The following is a 14,713-nucleotide window of genomic DNA, read 5'->3' on the forward strand; positions in this document are numbered from 1 at the left end:
AGCAATGGCAGGCTCGATGGCCGGAGCACGATCCAGGCCAGCCCCTGCTGCATTATGCATGGCGGCCAGGGTCCGCCCGTCTGCAGAGAGACGGGAGCAAGCCTTACTGTCCCTCCAACAGGCTTGTAACTCCTTCAGATAATCCTCTGAATGTGGAATTGCGAAGGCTGTGGGGGCGGGCCTGCGTCTGAAGAAGGCGCTTGCCGGTGCAGCCTCTGCCTGCTGCGGGACAGCTGTGTGCAACCGCTGTAGAACCAGGCACATGATGGCGCGCATGGAGTTGTCTTCCCCCTCAGCCCCTGAACTCTGATCTGAGGAGTGGGAGCCCTGCTCAGACATCTGGGGTCCAGCATCCAAATCCTCCCCATAATCGCAGAAATGGCTAGCCGAGGCTGCCAAAGAGAGTGTATCCTCCTCGGGCAGCAGCACTGGCATTGCGGGCGAGAGTGCCACTTCAGCCACCAGGGGGACAACTGGCTGGCTGTCAGCCAGCAGCGATCTCATGTGGGCCAATTCAGCAGACAGTTGCTCTACTTTAGAGGATAACCCATCACGGTCAGACTTCGCTTTCCTCCTGGAGGGGGCAGCCCCCGTAGCCTCTGCCCGCCGCTTAGAGCGTGTCCGACGGGCCGGAGGTGGCTGGCCCGGGGGGATGTCGACTTCAGCTACTGAGCCTTCCACCCCCGCCAACCTGGCAACTCTTACTGCCCAAGGCAAAAAGCTGCAGTTCATGCAGGGTTTGGCCGACAGTGCCTCCCGCAGATGCTCAGAACCGAGACATGCGGGGCACAGGTCGTGGCCATCCTCAGGCTGTAAAGAAGCCCCACAGGATGTGCAGCCGTGAGAGCCATCCATTGTAGCTGCACTGACAGGACGCTACTCACAGCTGTCCTCGTTAAACAGAGGGAGGGGGCGCGTACGCCGCCTGTCCGGTGATACTACACACTTCTCAGCTTAGCTGAGCGCGACCGCCGCAGAGCGGGCGAGTATAAGGACAGTATACTGGGGAAGGGAGCGCGCACGCTGCCTGCACAGTAGAAGCCCAAATAAAACAAACAAAAAACAACCACCGTACCGTGGTCCTCACCCGAACCGGGCTTTCCAACAGAGGATGTCACTAGCTTACAGCCGGTGAAGCTAATGTAAACAAAAAACGCACGCTGGGTTCTGGGCGTGCGCACACGGCCCACCAGCAAACAAAGTCGCTAACTTAAGCGTCGGGAGGAGGCTGTGCAAACGCGGCCGACAATCTCTCTCCCTCTTTTTTTTTTTTTTTTTTTTTTAAACAAACCGCCGGTCTGCCGAATAAGAGCCTACTTACCTCGTCCAGCGCACGTCGGCAGGACCAGACACAAACCGTATGCTGGGGGGAGGCGGCGCTAACGCGGCCTATGCCAACAGAGGTTGCTAATGAGTGAAGCTACTGCTACACAAACACTCACCGTCGCAGCTCCTGGAGGGCGAATGATCGCTGCTCCGACCTACCACGGTCACGGAGCTCCAAGCAACGGCAGCTGTACAATCTTCCAGCAAAACTGCTCGCGAGAAGAAAAAAAGGAAAGTGCCCTGGAGTGACACCTGAAGATATAAACTTCCTCCGGGTCATCCAGGGGTCACAGGTGACATTGTTGGTATACATGCTCGCACTGCGCATGCGCGAAGGAGAATATTCAGTGCTTAAGCACCGCCTCTGGCGGTCAGCAGGGATGAAATAGAACTAGAATGCAGAACATCTCAGTGGAGGATTTTTAAATCATTCATTTCCATTGTATTCATGACACAAGTATTTGATACATCAGACAAACAGAACTCAATATTTGGAGATGTACTATCTGGGAATCACTAAAAGCATATGCAAGGGGTCAAATCATTTCATGTTCTGCACAAAGGGAAATGTGTCACGCTCTTTCTCCAGAACTGGCTAAGAAATGTGTTGGATTGCAAACCGAACGGAATACTCTGTCTACTCGTCGGGCTGAGTATCTGATCTCCATGTCTAAATGGAGCTTTCTTTGTTTAACCGTGTAGTAAAAACTATAAAAAGGCATTGATCAAAAAAAAAGATGCCATGCAATAATAAGTCCACAGTGTGAAGTACAGTAACGGGAGCAGCTAGCATCACCTGGTCAAACTGGGAGCAAGACTCTGGACACGGACAGCGGCCGGGAGCGTCTTAACGTCACTCCTTGTCCTTCAGCCGCTCGTTATAGAAGGCCTGTGTCCTCCGGAGGGTCAAAAGTGAAGGATTCCTCCTTGGGGCTAACTTTGAGGCCAGCAGGAAACAGCAGCTTCACTCCTTTCTGGTAAAGAGCTTGTTTGCCTTTGTTGAACGTGGCTGGTTTCTTCCCAGTGGCTGCACTGAGGTCCAGGAAGGTCCTGGTTACCTCCTGGTCCGGGTTCAGGGGCGAGGCTTGCAGAAGACACCCGGGCCCATTCTTTTCATCAGCAGCCCAGATGTAACCTTGGTTGGGTCCTGCTCCTACTTGCTGCCCTCAGGGATGTTTAGAATCTGTAGAGTGACTCTCCAGGACCTGTTCTCCATATGGTCCAGGCGGTCCTGGAGCAGCTTATTCTGAGTCCTCAGTGACTCCACTGTTTTCTCAGCGCTGGCCGTGCACTCCAAGTTTCCCCCGCCAGGGACCCTGCAGCAGGGAAGTTGTTCACCGTCTCGCAGAGTGCATCCACTGACGTCAGTACAGGGTTTCTTGAGTCCAGGGTGAGTGCCGCCGTGTCTTCCCGGAGCCAGAGGGTGATTCGTTTTGGCTTTAAAACCAGTCCTTTCACTGCCGCATCACAACTGTAGTGTGATCCGCTGCTCCAATCAGAGTGGTGTTTACAGGTTGTCTACAGTTCTGGGGGACTCGAGCACGCCACTTTGTCCTACATCGTCAACGCTGGAAGTCTGAACAGCAGTTTCATCCCTCTCTCTCTCCCCCCAGGATCTTGAAGACGTTATGTCGTAAGCTGAAGCTTCCAGACGACTTTGACTTCAGCCATCTTGCCCGACTGACCCCGGGCTACGTGGGCGCCGACCTCATGGCGCTGTGCCGCGAGGCCGCCATGAGCGCCGTCAACCGAGTGCTGCTGGAGGCCCGGGTGGGGCCAGCCCCATCCCAGATTGGGGCGGAGGTCCAACCAACCCAGGACACTCACGTCAACCAAGATCTGAACCAGGACCTGGACCAAGATCTGAAACAAAACCCTGCAGCAGGTCCTGAACAGGTAGTCCTGGTTTACACTCCCAACATCGGCTTTATTAGAACCTCTCCACTGGAACAGCAGCAGGAGAGTAGAGGTCTGTAGGGGAAGGGTGGAGGGCTTTAGAGGAAGGGTGGAGGTCTGTAGAGGAAGGGTGGAGGCCTGTAGAGGAAGGGTGGAGGTCTGTAGAGGAAGGGTGGAGGTCTGTAGATGAAGGGTGGTGGTCTCTAGTTGAAGAGTGGAGGTCTCTAGGGGAAGGGTGGAGGTCGCTAGATGAAGGGTGGAGGTCTCTAGATAAAGGGTGGAGGGCTTTAGATGAAGGGTGGTGGTCTATAGATAATGTGTGGAGGTCTCTAGGGGAAGGGTGGAGGTCTTTAGATGAAGGGTGGAGGTCTCTGGGGGAAGGGTGGAGGTCTAGATGAAGGGTGGTGGTCTCTAGTTGAAGGGTGGAGGTCTCTAGATGAAGGGTGGAGGTCTCTAGATGAAGGGTGGAGGTCGCCAGATGAAGGGTGGAGGTCGCCAGATGAAGGGTGGAGGTCACTAGATGAAGGGTGGAGGTCACTAGATGAAGGGTGAAGCTCTCTAGATAAAGGGTGAAGCTCTCTAGATGAAGGGTGGAGGTCGCCAGATGAAGGGTGGAGGTCGCCAGATGAAGGGTGGAGGTCTCTAGGGGAAGGGTGGAGGTCTCTAGGGGAAGGGTGGAGGTCACTAGATGAAGGGTGGAGGTCTCTAGATGAAGGGTGGAGGTCTCTAGATAAAGGGTGGAGGTGTTATCGGACGAGGTGAACAGCCTGTTGTGGTTGGGCTGCGTTGCCTGCGGCCTCCAGCAGGGGGAGCTGTTCCACCTGCGCCTCCTGCTGAAGAGCACAGAGAGCCTGACGGAGGAGGAGCTGCAGCGTCTCTCCATCGTCATGGCCGACTTCCAGCTCGCCCTGGGCAGCGTGCAGCCGTCCGCCAAGCGGGAGGGCTTCGCCACCGTGCCCGACGTCACCTGGGAGGACGTGGGCGCCCTGCAGGACGTGCGGGAGGAGCTGGCCATGGCCATCCTGGTACCACTCGCCTCCACCTTCTCAATATCTCGTCTAACCTGCATTCATCCCGTCGTTCATGTGTTCATTTTTGTCTTCCTTGTTTCCACTCCACTGGAACTTTTGTTCTCTGTGAAGCAGAACGTCTCAGTATCGTAAGATTCGGTCGTCATGGTAATGAGCGCGTGGTTTGCCATTGCAATCCTTCGTCGTAGTAAAGAGCTGTGTGGTTTGACGTCGCAGTCAGTCGTCATGGTAACGAGCCACGTGGTTTGATGTTAGACGCAGAGATCGCGGTGGTTTCTCTGCTGCACTGCGACAAAAGATCAATATTTTTACCACATTTCTCCAGTAGTTATTGAAATGAAGTGAAAAATTCCCTGTTGTACAGAGTAATGCACATACACATCTGTAAACACAGTACATCTCTGATAGGTCTGACATCCGTCTGTCCGTCCTGCAGGCTCCGGTTCGTTCTCCAGAACAGTTCCGTGCTCTCGGTCTCAGCGCTCCGTCAGGCGTCCTGCTAGCTGGACCGCCAGGCTGCGGAAAGACTCTGCTCGCCAAGGTGACGTCACATTCATCCAGCCAGTCACATTCATCCAGTCAGTCCCATTCATCCAGCCAGTCCCATTCATCCAGCCAGTCACATTCATCCAGTCAGTCCCATTCATCCAGCCAGTCACATTCATCCAGTCAGTCCCATTCATCCAGCCAGTCCCATTCATCCAGCCAGTCACATTCATCCAGCCAGTCCCATTCATCCAGCCAGTCCCATTCATCCAGACAGTCACATTCATCCATCCAGTCCCATTCATCCAGCCAGTCCCATTCATCCAGCCAGTCCCATTCATCCATCCAGTCCCATTCATCCAGCCAGTCACATTCATCCAGCCAGTCACATTCATCCATCCAGTCACATTCATCCATCCAGTCACATTCATCCAGCCAGTCACATTCATCCAGTCAGTCCCATTCATCCAGCCAGTCCCATTCATCCATCCAGTCCCATTCATCCATCCAGTCACATTCATCCAGCCAGTCACATTCATCCATCCAGTCCCATTCATCCAGTCAGTCCCATTCATCCAGCCAGTCCCATTCATCCAGCCAGTCCCATTCATCCATCCAGTCACATTCATCCAGCCAGTCACATTCATCCAGTCAGTCCCATTCATCCAGCCAGTCACATTCATCCAGTCAGTCCCATTCATCCAGCCAGTCACATTCATCCAGCCAGTCACATTCATCCATCCAGTCACATTCATCCAGCCAGTCACATTCATCCAGCCAGTCCCATTCATCCAGCCAGTCCCATTCATCCATCCAGTCCCATTCATCCATCCAGTCCCATTCATCCATCCAGTCCCATTCATCCAGCCAGTCCCATTCATCCAGTCACATTCATCCAGCCAGTCACATTCATCCAGTCAGTCCCATTCATCCATCCAGTCCCATTCATCCAGCCAGTCACATTCATCCAGCCAGTCCCATTCATCCAGCCAGTCCCATTCATCCAGTCAGTCCCATTCATCCAGCCAGTCACATTCATCCAGTCAGTCACATTCATCCAGTCAGTCACATTCATCCAGCCAGTCCCATTCATCCATCCAGTCACATTCATCCAGTCAGTCCCATTCATCCAGCCAGTCACATTCATCCATCCAGTCACATTCATCCAGTCAGTCCCATTCATCCAGTCAGTCACATTCATCCAGTCAGTCCCATTCATCCAGCCAGTCCCATTCATCCAGCCAGTCCCATTCATCCAGTCAGTCCCATTCATCCAGTCAGTCCCATTCATCCATCCAGTCACATTCATCCAGCCAGTCACATTCATCCATCCAGTCCCATTCATCCATCCAGTCCCATTCATCCAGCCAGTCACATTCATCCATCCAGTCCCATTCATCCATCCAGTCCCATTCATCCAGCCAGTCCCATTCATCCAGCCAGTCCCATTCATCCAGCCAGTCCCATTCATCCAGCCAGTCCCATTCATCCAGCCAGTCCCATTCATCCAGCCAGTCACATTCATCCAGCCAGTCCCATTCATCCAGCCAGTCACATTCATCCAGTCAGTCCCATTCATCCAGCCAGTCACATTCATCCAGCCAGTCACATTCATCCATCCAGTCACATTCATCCAGCCAGTCACATTCATCCAGCCAGTCCCATTCACCCAGCCAGTCCCATTCATCCATCCAGTCTCATTCATCCATCCAGTCCCATTCATCCAGTCAGTCCCATTCATCCATCCAGTCACATTCATCCAGTCAGTCACATTCATCCAGTCAGTCACATTCATCCAGCCAGTCACATTCATCCAGTCAGTCACATTCATCCAGCCAGTCACATTCATCCAGCCAGTCACATCCATCCTCCCCGTCCTGTTTTAAAGCTCTGTGTTTGTTTGTTTAGGCGGTGGCTAACGAGTCCGGTCTCAACTTCATCTCTGTTAAAGGACCGGAGCTGCTTAACATGGTGAGTCGTTCTGTCTGTAGAGTCTGTTGTCTGTAGTGTCTGTAGTGTCTGTAGTCTGTAGTGTCTGTAGTCTGTAGTGTCTGTAGTCTATAGTGTCTAGTGTCTGTAGTCTGTAGTGTCTGTAGTCTATAGTGTCTAGTGTCTGTAGTCTGTAGTGTCTGTAGTCTATAGTGTCTAGTGTCTGTAGTCTATAGTGTCTGTAGTCTGTAGTCTATAGTGTCTGTAGTCTGTAGTGTCTGTAGTCTATAGTGTCTAGTGTCTGTAGTCTGTAGTGTCTGTAGTCTATAGTGTCTAGTGTCTGTAGTCTGTAGTGTCTTTAGTCTGTAGTGTCTGTAGTCTATAGTGTCTAGTGTCTGTAGTCTGTTGTGTCTGTAGTCTATAGTGTCTAGTGTCTGTAGTCTGTAGTGTCTGTAGTCTATAGTGTCTGTAGTCTGTTGTGTCTGTAGTCTATAGTGTCTGTAGTCTGTAGTCTATAGTGTCTGTAGTCTGTAGTGTCTGTAGTCTATAGTGTCTAGTGTCTGTAGTCTGTAGTGTCTGTAGTCTGTAGTGTCTGTAGTCTATAGTGTCTAGTGTCTGTAGTCTGTAGTCTGTAGTGTCTTTAGTCTGTAGTGTCTGTAGTCTATAGTGTCTAGTGTCTGTAGTCTGTTGTGTCTGTAGTCTATAGTGTCTAGTGTCTGTAGTCTGTAGTGTCTGTAGTCTATAGTGTCTAGTGTCTGTAGTCTGTAGTGTCTTTAGTCTGTAGTGTCTGTAGTCTATAGTGTCTAGTGTCTGTAGTCTGTTGTGTCTGTAGTCTATAGTGTCTAGTGTCTGTAGTCTGTAGTGTCTGTAGTCTATAGTGTCTGTAGTCTATAGTGTCTGTAGTCTGTTGTGTCTGTAGTCTATAGTGTCTGTAGTCTGTAGTCTATAGTGTCTGTAGTCTGTAGTGTCTGTAGTCTATAGTGTCTAGTGTCTGTAGTCTGTAGTCTGTAGTGTCTGTAGTCTGTAGTGTCAGTCTGAGTTCCTCAAACTCCTGTCACCACTTAATGTCTCACTCCTGTGTGTGTGTGTGTGTGTGTGTGTGTGTGTGTGTGTGTGTGTGTGTGTGTGTGTGTGTGTGTGTGTGTGTGTGTGTGTGTGTGTGTGTGTGTGTGTGTGTGTGTGTGTGTGTGTGTGTGTGTGTGTGTGTGTGTGTGTGTGTGTGTGTGTGTGTGTGTGTGTGTGTGTGTGTGTGTGTGTGTGCGTGCAGTACGTGGGGGAGAGTGAGCGTGCGGTCCGTCAGGTCTTCCAGAGAGCCAGTAACTCGTCTCCCTGTGTGATCTTCTTTGACGAGGTGGACGCTCTGTGTCCTCGACGCTCTGGACACGAGGTGGGGACAGTGGAGCAGCTCTACAGGGAAGTACTACCAGCCAGGGAAGTACTACCAGTCAGGGAAGTACACAGCCAGGGAAGTACTACCAGCCAGAGAAGTACTACCAGCCAGGGAAGTACACAGCCAGGGAAGTACACAGCCAGGGAAGTACACAGCCAGGGATGTACTACCAGCCAGGGAAGTACACAGCCAGGGAAGTACTCAGTCAGGGAAGTACTCAGCCAGGGAACTACTACCAGTCAGGGAAGTACTACCAGCCAGGGAAGTACACAGCCAGGGAAGTACTACCAGCCAGGGAAGTACTACCAGCCAGGGAAGTACTACCAGCCAGGGAAGTGCACAGCCAGGGAAGTACTACCAGCCAGGGAAGTACTACCAGCCAGGGAAGTACTACCAGCCAGGGAAGTACACAGTCAGGGAAGTACTACCAGCCAGGGATGTACTACCAGCCAGGGATGTACTACCAGCCAGGGAAGTACACAGCCAGGGAAGTACTCAGTCAGGGAAGTACTACCAGCCAGGGAAGTACACAGTCAGGGAAGTACTACCAGCCAGGGAAGTACTACCAGCCAGGGAAGTACACAGCCAGGGATGTACTACCAGCCAGGGAAGTACACAGCCAGGGAAGTACACAGCCAGGGAAGTACTCAGTCAGGGAAGTACTCAGTCAGGGAAGTACTACCAGCCAGTGAAGTACACAGTCAGGGAAGTACTACCAGCCAGGGAAGTACTACCAGCCAGGGAAGTACTACCAGCCAGGGATGTACTACCAGCCAGGGAAGTACTACCAGCCAGGGAAGTACACAGCCAGGGATGTACTACCAGCCAGGGAAGTACACAGCCAGGGAAGTACACAGCCAGGGAAGTACTCAGTCAGGGAAGTACACAGTCAGGGAAGTACACAGTCAGGGAAGTACTCAGTCAGGGAAGTACACAGTCAGGGAAGTACTACCAGCCAGGGAAGTACTCAGTCAGGGAAGTACACAGCCAGGGAAGTACACAGCCAGGGAAGTACTACTTTGAGCTGGCTGGTAGGGAGGGGTGGAGGGGGGGGGACTGAGTCTCTGTCTGAACTCTGAGTTGACTGACTCTGATACGAGGAACTCTGAGTTTCCAGTTCCAGAACAGCTGATCTGAATTAGTTCAATCAACTCTGAGTATGTGAACCTTGAGTTTAGAATATAAAGCTTAATTTGTAATATTTATAATATTTTATTTATTTTTATGAACAGCCACATACAATAAACATATTAATAAAGCTACTTTGTGTGTTCAGCTATATGTGTGTATGTGTGTAAGTGGTCTGTAAGACTGTTTATATTTTAATGGTGTGTGAACTTAGTGATTCATGTAAACATCCAGTGGTGGTAAACAGGAAATAATAGCCTTGTTCACTGTGTTCTTCTCAAAAGCGCCACGTTCAGTACCAGCAAAGTTTCTAACTGACTTTACACCAGCAGCCAGACAGGAAAAAACAAAACACAGCCAGAGTAGAAGCAGTGACCGACGAGGCGTTCTCAGCTCTGTCTTGTCAAATACTGTACGTTATGAAACAAGTTCATCAAGCAACTTTAAATATCAAACAAACCGAAATAGAGGCGAGCTGAAGAAAACCTAAGAGGTACTGAAGAGAGTAACAGTCACTTTGTGTGTCCAAGCTACTACAGAGATGTGTGTGTGTGTGGGGGGGGGGGGGGGGGGGTCTGTGTGTGACCGGCCAATCAGAGCCTGAAGACAGTCAGTGACCAAGTGAGGATTTGGATATTGATGAGTTTTACTCGTATCATGCTCATACTGGTCAGCAGTGCATTATCCGGACGGGATACTGGTCTGAGACACGTCTCATCCCCAGTTTGACTCTTTGGTCTTGGAAAGTGTTTTCTTTGATCTTTGACTCCATCTCTCCTGCTAAAGCTTTTTCTGGAACAACTTTAATGACAAACACTTCTGTTTTTGTCTTTCTTCCAAACTTGTGCTGCTCTGGTTCTGTTCTGACTCCTCTGGTTCTGTTCTGACTCCTCTGGTTCTGTTCTGACTCGTCAGGTTCTGTTCTGACACCTCTGGTTCTGTTCTGACTCCTCTGGTTCTGTTCTGACTCGTCAGGTTCTGTTCTGACACCTCTGGTTCTGTTCTGACTCCTCTGGTTCTGTTCTGACTCGTCAGGTTCTGTTCTGACTCCTCTGGTTCTGTTCTGACTCCTCTGGTTCTGTTCTGACTCGTCAGGTTCTGTTATGACTCCTCTGGTTCTGTTCTGACTCGTCAGGTTCTGTTCTGACTTGCAAAATTGTGTTGTGGCCCGGTTCCGTTGCAGTCTGGAGCCAGTGTTCGGGTCGTCAACCAGCTGCTGACAGAGATGGACGGTTTGGTGTCCAGACGGCAGGTTTTCATCATGGCTGCAACCAACAGGCCAGGTACTCTGCAGGATCATAGAGCATCTTCCTCCTCTAATCCACATTGTAGAGCATCTTCCTCCTCTGACACCACATTGTAGAGCATCTTCCTCCTCTAATCCACATTGTAGAGCATCTTCCTCCTCTAATCCACATTGTAGAGCATATTCCTCCTCTAACACCACATTATAGAGCATCTTCCTCCTCTGACACCACATTATAGAGCATCTTCCTCCTCTAACACCACATTGTAGAGCATATTCCTCCTCTGACACCACATTGTAGAGCATCTTCCTCCTCTAATCCACATTGTAGAGCATCTTCCTCCTCTAATCCACATTGTAGAGCGTCTTCCTCCTCTAATCCACATTGTAGAGCATCTTCCTCCTCTAACACCACATTGTAGAGCATCTTCCTCCTCTAATCCACATTGTAGAGCATCTTCCTCCTCTAACACCACATTGTAGAGCATCTTCCTCCTCTAATCCACATTGTAGAGCATCTTCCTCCTCTAATCCACATTGTAGAGCGTCTTCCTCCTCTAATCCACATTGTAGAGCATCTTCCTCCTCTGACACCACATTGTAGAGCATCTTCCCCCTCTAACACCACATTGTAGAGCGTCTTCCTCCTCTAACACCACATTGTAGAGCATCTTCCTCCTCTAACACCACATTGTAGAGCATCTTCCTCCCCTGACACCACATTGTAGAACATCTTCCCCCTCTAACACCACATTGTAGAGCGTCTTCCTCCTCTAACACCACATTGTAGAGCATCTTCCTCCTCTGACACCACATTGTAGAGCATCTTCCCCCTCTAACACCACATTGTAGAGCGTCTTCCTCCTCTAACACCACATTGTAGAGCGTCTTCCTCCTCTAACACCACATTATAGAGCATCTTCCTCCTCTGACACCACATTATAGAGCATCTTCCTCCTCTAACACCACATTGTAGAGCATCTTCCTCCTCTGACACCACATTGTAGAGCATATTCCTCCTCTAATCCACATTGTAGAGCATCTTCCTCCTCTAATCCACATTGTAGAGCATCTTCCTCCCCTAACACCAGCTCATGTTGTCCCTCTAGATATCATTGACCCTGCCGTCCTGAGGCCAGGTCGTCTGGACAAGACGTTGTATGTGGGTCTGCCCCCCGCGGTGGACCGCCACAGCATCCTGCAGACCATCACCAAGGTGACAGAGGGTCCAGAGGGTCCAGAGCCGCTCTGCTGGTTCTCCATAATGACTGAGGACTCTGGTGTGTTGCAGGGCGGGACCAGGCCTCCACTGGACCCAGATGTGAGTCTGGAACATCTGGCCTTTGACGAGCGTTGTGATTGCTTCAGGTGAGAACCAAGATCAGGACACCCCCGACAGGACCTGGACCCTCATTTCAATCCAGATTCTAATGGAGTTTGTGATCACTGGGTTTGTGGTGAAGTTGGAAGCAGTTAAAGGGAGTTGAAAGCAAACCAAAGAGCGAAGCGATCATTTCGAACAGGTTATTTCCATATTGACCCAAGTGGGGCAGCTCTCATCAGGTATGTCGTTAAACCAGTGTAATAGTTTATGGATATTACAAGACCAGTAATCATACAAAGAATTAGGCAGAGCCAGGCCACCAAGCATTTTGGGGAGCTGTATTACTGATCTGATGCCTTTTATTGCCCCATTGGAAAGAACTTATCAATTGATCAAGTGATCTAAAAAAATACTTTTTAATAAGGGCAGGGAAAGAAGATATAAAAACTTGAGTAAAACGACCATTTTAACCAAATTGACTTTGCCTACTAAGGATAATGGAAGATTAGCCCATCTATCAGAATAAAGCTTGCATCTTTCAAGGAGGGGAGAAAGTTTTTTGAGAGAAGTTGATCAAATGAATTGGTGGTAAACACCCCCAAATATCTAAATCCAGCCGAGGCATATTTAAAAAGAAAGAAGGTCGGGGTATACAGTGGGGAGAAGAAGTACTTGACACACTGCTGGTTGTTGAAGTACTCCCTCTTACAAAGCATGTAGAGGTGTGTAATGTGTATCACAGGTCCTCTTCTACTGTGAGGGACACAATCTAAAACTAGAATGCAGAACATCTCAGTGGAGGATTTTTAAATCATTCATTTCCATTGTATTCATGACACAAGTATTTGATGGCCTATCAACCAGTAAGAATTGAGGCTCCTGTTAGTTCTTCTTTAAGAAGCCCTCCTGTTCTCCACTCACTACCTGTATAAAAGACACCTGTCCACACACTCCAACCTGTCCACAATGGCCATGACCAGAGGACTGTGTAAGGACATCAGGGATAAACTGTGGACCTGGACAAGGCTGGGCTCCAGGACAAGAGGCAAGGACATCAGGGATAAACTGTGGACCTGCACAAGGCTGGGCTCCAGGACAAGAGGCAAGGACATCAGGGATAAACTGTGGACCTGCACAAGGCTGGGCTCCAGGACAAGAGGCAAGGACATCAGGGATAAACTGTGGACCTGCACAAGGCTGGGCTCCAGGACAAGAGGCAAGGACATCAGGGATAAACTGTAGACCTACACAATGCTGGGCTCCAGGACAAGAGGCAAGGACATCAGGGATAAACTGTGGACCTGGACAAGGCTGGGCTCCAGGACAAGAGGCAAGGACATCAGGGATAAACTGTAGACCTACACAAGGCTGGGCTCCAGGACAAGAGGCAAGGACATCAGGGATAAACTGTAGACCTACACAAGGCTGGGCTCCAGGACAAGAGGCAAGGACATCAGGGATAAACTGTAGACCTACACAAGGCTGGGCTCCAGGACAAGAGAAGCAGCTTGGTGGGAAGGCAACAACTGTTGGTGCAATTATCAGGAAATGGAAGAAGTTCAAGACGACGGTCGATCTCCCTCTGGAGCGCCATGCAAGATCTGTCCTCGTGGGGCTTCAATGATCATGAGGACAGTGAGGGATGAGGCCAGAACCACACGGCAGGACCTGGTCAATGACCTGGAGAGAGCTGGACCACCGTCTCAAAGAAAACCATCAGTAACACTCCGCCATCATGGATTATAATCCTGCAGTGCACGCAAGCTCCCCCTGCTCAAGACAGCATGTCAAGGTCCTCCTGCTCAAGACAGCATGTCAAGGTCCTCCTGCTCAAGACAGCATGTCAAGGTCCCCCTGCTCAAGACAACATGTCAAGGTCCCCCTGCTCAAGACAGCATGTCAAGGTCCCCCTGCTCAAGACAACATGTCAAGGTCCTCCTGCTCAAGACAACATGTCAAGGTCCTCCTGCTCAAGACAGCATGTCAAGGTCCTCCTGCTCAAGACAGCATGTCAAGGTCCTCCTGCTCAAGACAACATGTCAAGGTCCTCCTGCTCAAGACAGCATGTCAAGGTCCTCCTGCTCAAGACAGCATGTCAAGGTCCTCCTGCTCAAGACAGCATGTCAAGGTCCCCCTGCTCAAGACAGCATGTCAAGGTCCCCCTGCTCAAGACAACATGTCAAGGTCCTCCTGCTCAAGACAACATGTCAAGGTCCTCCTGCTCAAGACAACATGTCAAGGTCCTCCTGCTCAAGACAGCATGTCAAGGTCCTCCTGCTCAAGACAACATGTCAAGGTCCTCCTGCTCAAGACAGCATGTCAAGGTCCTCCTGCTCAAGACAACATGTCAAGGTCCTCCTGCTCAAGACAACATGTCAAGGTCCTCCTGCTCAAGACAACATGTCAAGGTCCCCCTGCTCAAGACAACATGTCAAGGTCCCCCTGCTCAAGACAACATGTCAAGGTCCTCCTGCTCAAGACAACATGTCAAGGTCCCCCTGCTCAAGACAACATGTCAAGGTCCCCCTGCTCAAGGCAACATGTCAAGGTCCTCCTGCTCAAGACAACATGTCAAGGCCCGTCTGAAGTCTGCCAACGACCATGTGGATGATTCAGAGGAGGACTGGGAGAAGGTCATGTGGTGTGATGAGACAACAGTGGAGCTGTTTGGTCTAAACTCCTCTCACCTTGTTTGGAGAAAGAAGGATGAGTACAACCCCAACAACACCATCCAACTGTGAACATGGAGGTGAAACATCATTGTTTGGGGATGCTTTCTGCAAAGGGACGACTGACCGTATTGAGGGAGGATGATGAGGCCATGTATGGTGAGACCTGGGCCAACAACCTCCTTCCCTCAGTAAGAGCACTGAAGATGGTCTTCTCAAGGTCTCATCTCAAGGTCCTGGAGTGGCTCCGTAGGAAGCGTCTCCAGGTCCTGGAGTGGCTCCGTAGGA

The 14,713-nt window shown here is 50.6% G+C and overlaps 1 protein-coding gene across 2 annotated transcripts in view; it reads left to right on the forward strand.

The window, feature by feature from the left end:
- Positions 1-14,713, forward strand: part of nvl (nuclear VCP like) — a 57,333-nt gene that overhangs the window by 35,358 nt on the left and 7,262 nt on the right. The window contains exons 14-21 of one of the 2 annotated variants that reach the window (XM_080507248.1): positions 2,940-3,222; positions 4,026-4,247; positions 4,690-4,794; positions 6,648-6,710; positions 7,936-8,055; positions 10,370-10,469; positions 11,542-11,648; positions 11,724-11,800. In XM_080507248.1, the coding sequence (XP_080363374.1) occupies positions 2,940-3,222; positions 4,026-4,247; positions 4,690-4,794; positions 6,648-6,710; positions 7,936-8,055; positions 10,370-10,469; positions 11,542-11,648; positions 11,724-11,800 (1,077 nt within the window). The remainder of the gene's footprint in view (positions 1-2,939; positions 3,223-4,025; positions 4,248-4,689; positions 4,795-6,647; positions 6,711-7,935; positions 8,056-10,369; positions 10,470-11,541; positions 11,649-11,723; positions 11,801-14,713) is intronic. The other variant, XM_080507249.1, reaches the window with a different exon arrangement.

The sequence above is a fragment of the Blennius ocellaris genome (genome assembly GCF_963422515.1).
Source record: "Blennius ocellaris genome assembly, chromosome: 13".
Classification (NCBI taxonomy): domain Eukaryota; kingdom Metazoa; phylum Chordata; class Actinopteri; order Blenniiformes; family Blenniidae; genus Blennius; species Blennius ocellaris.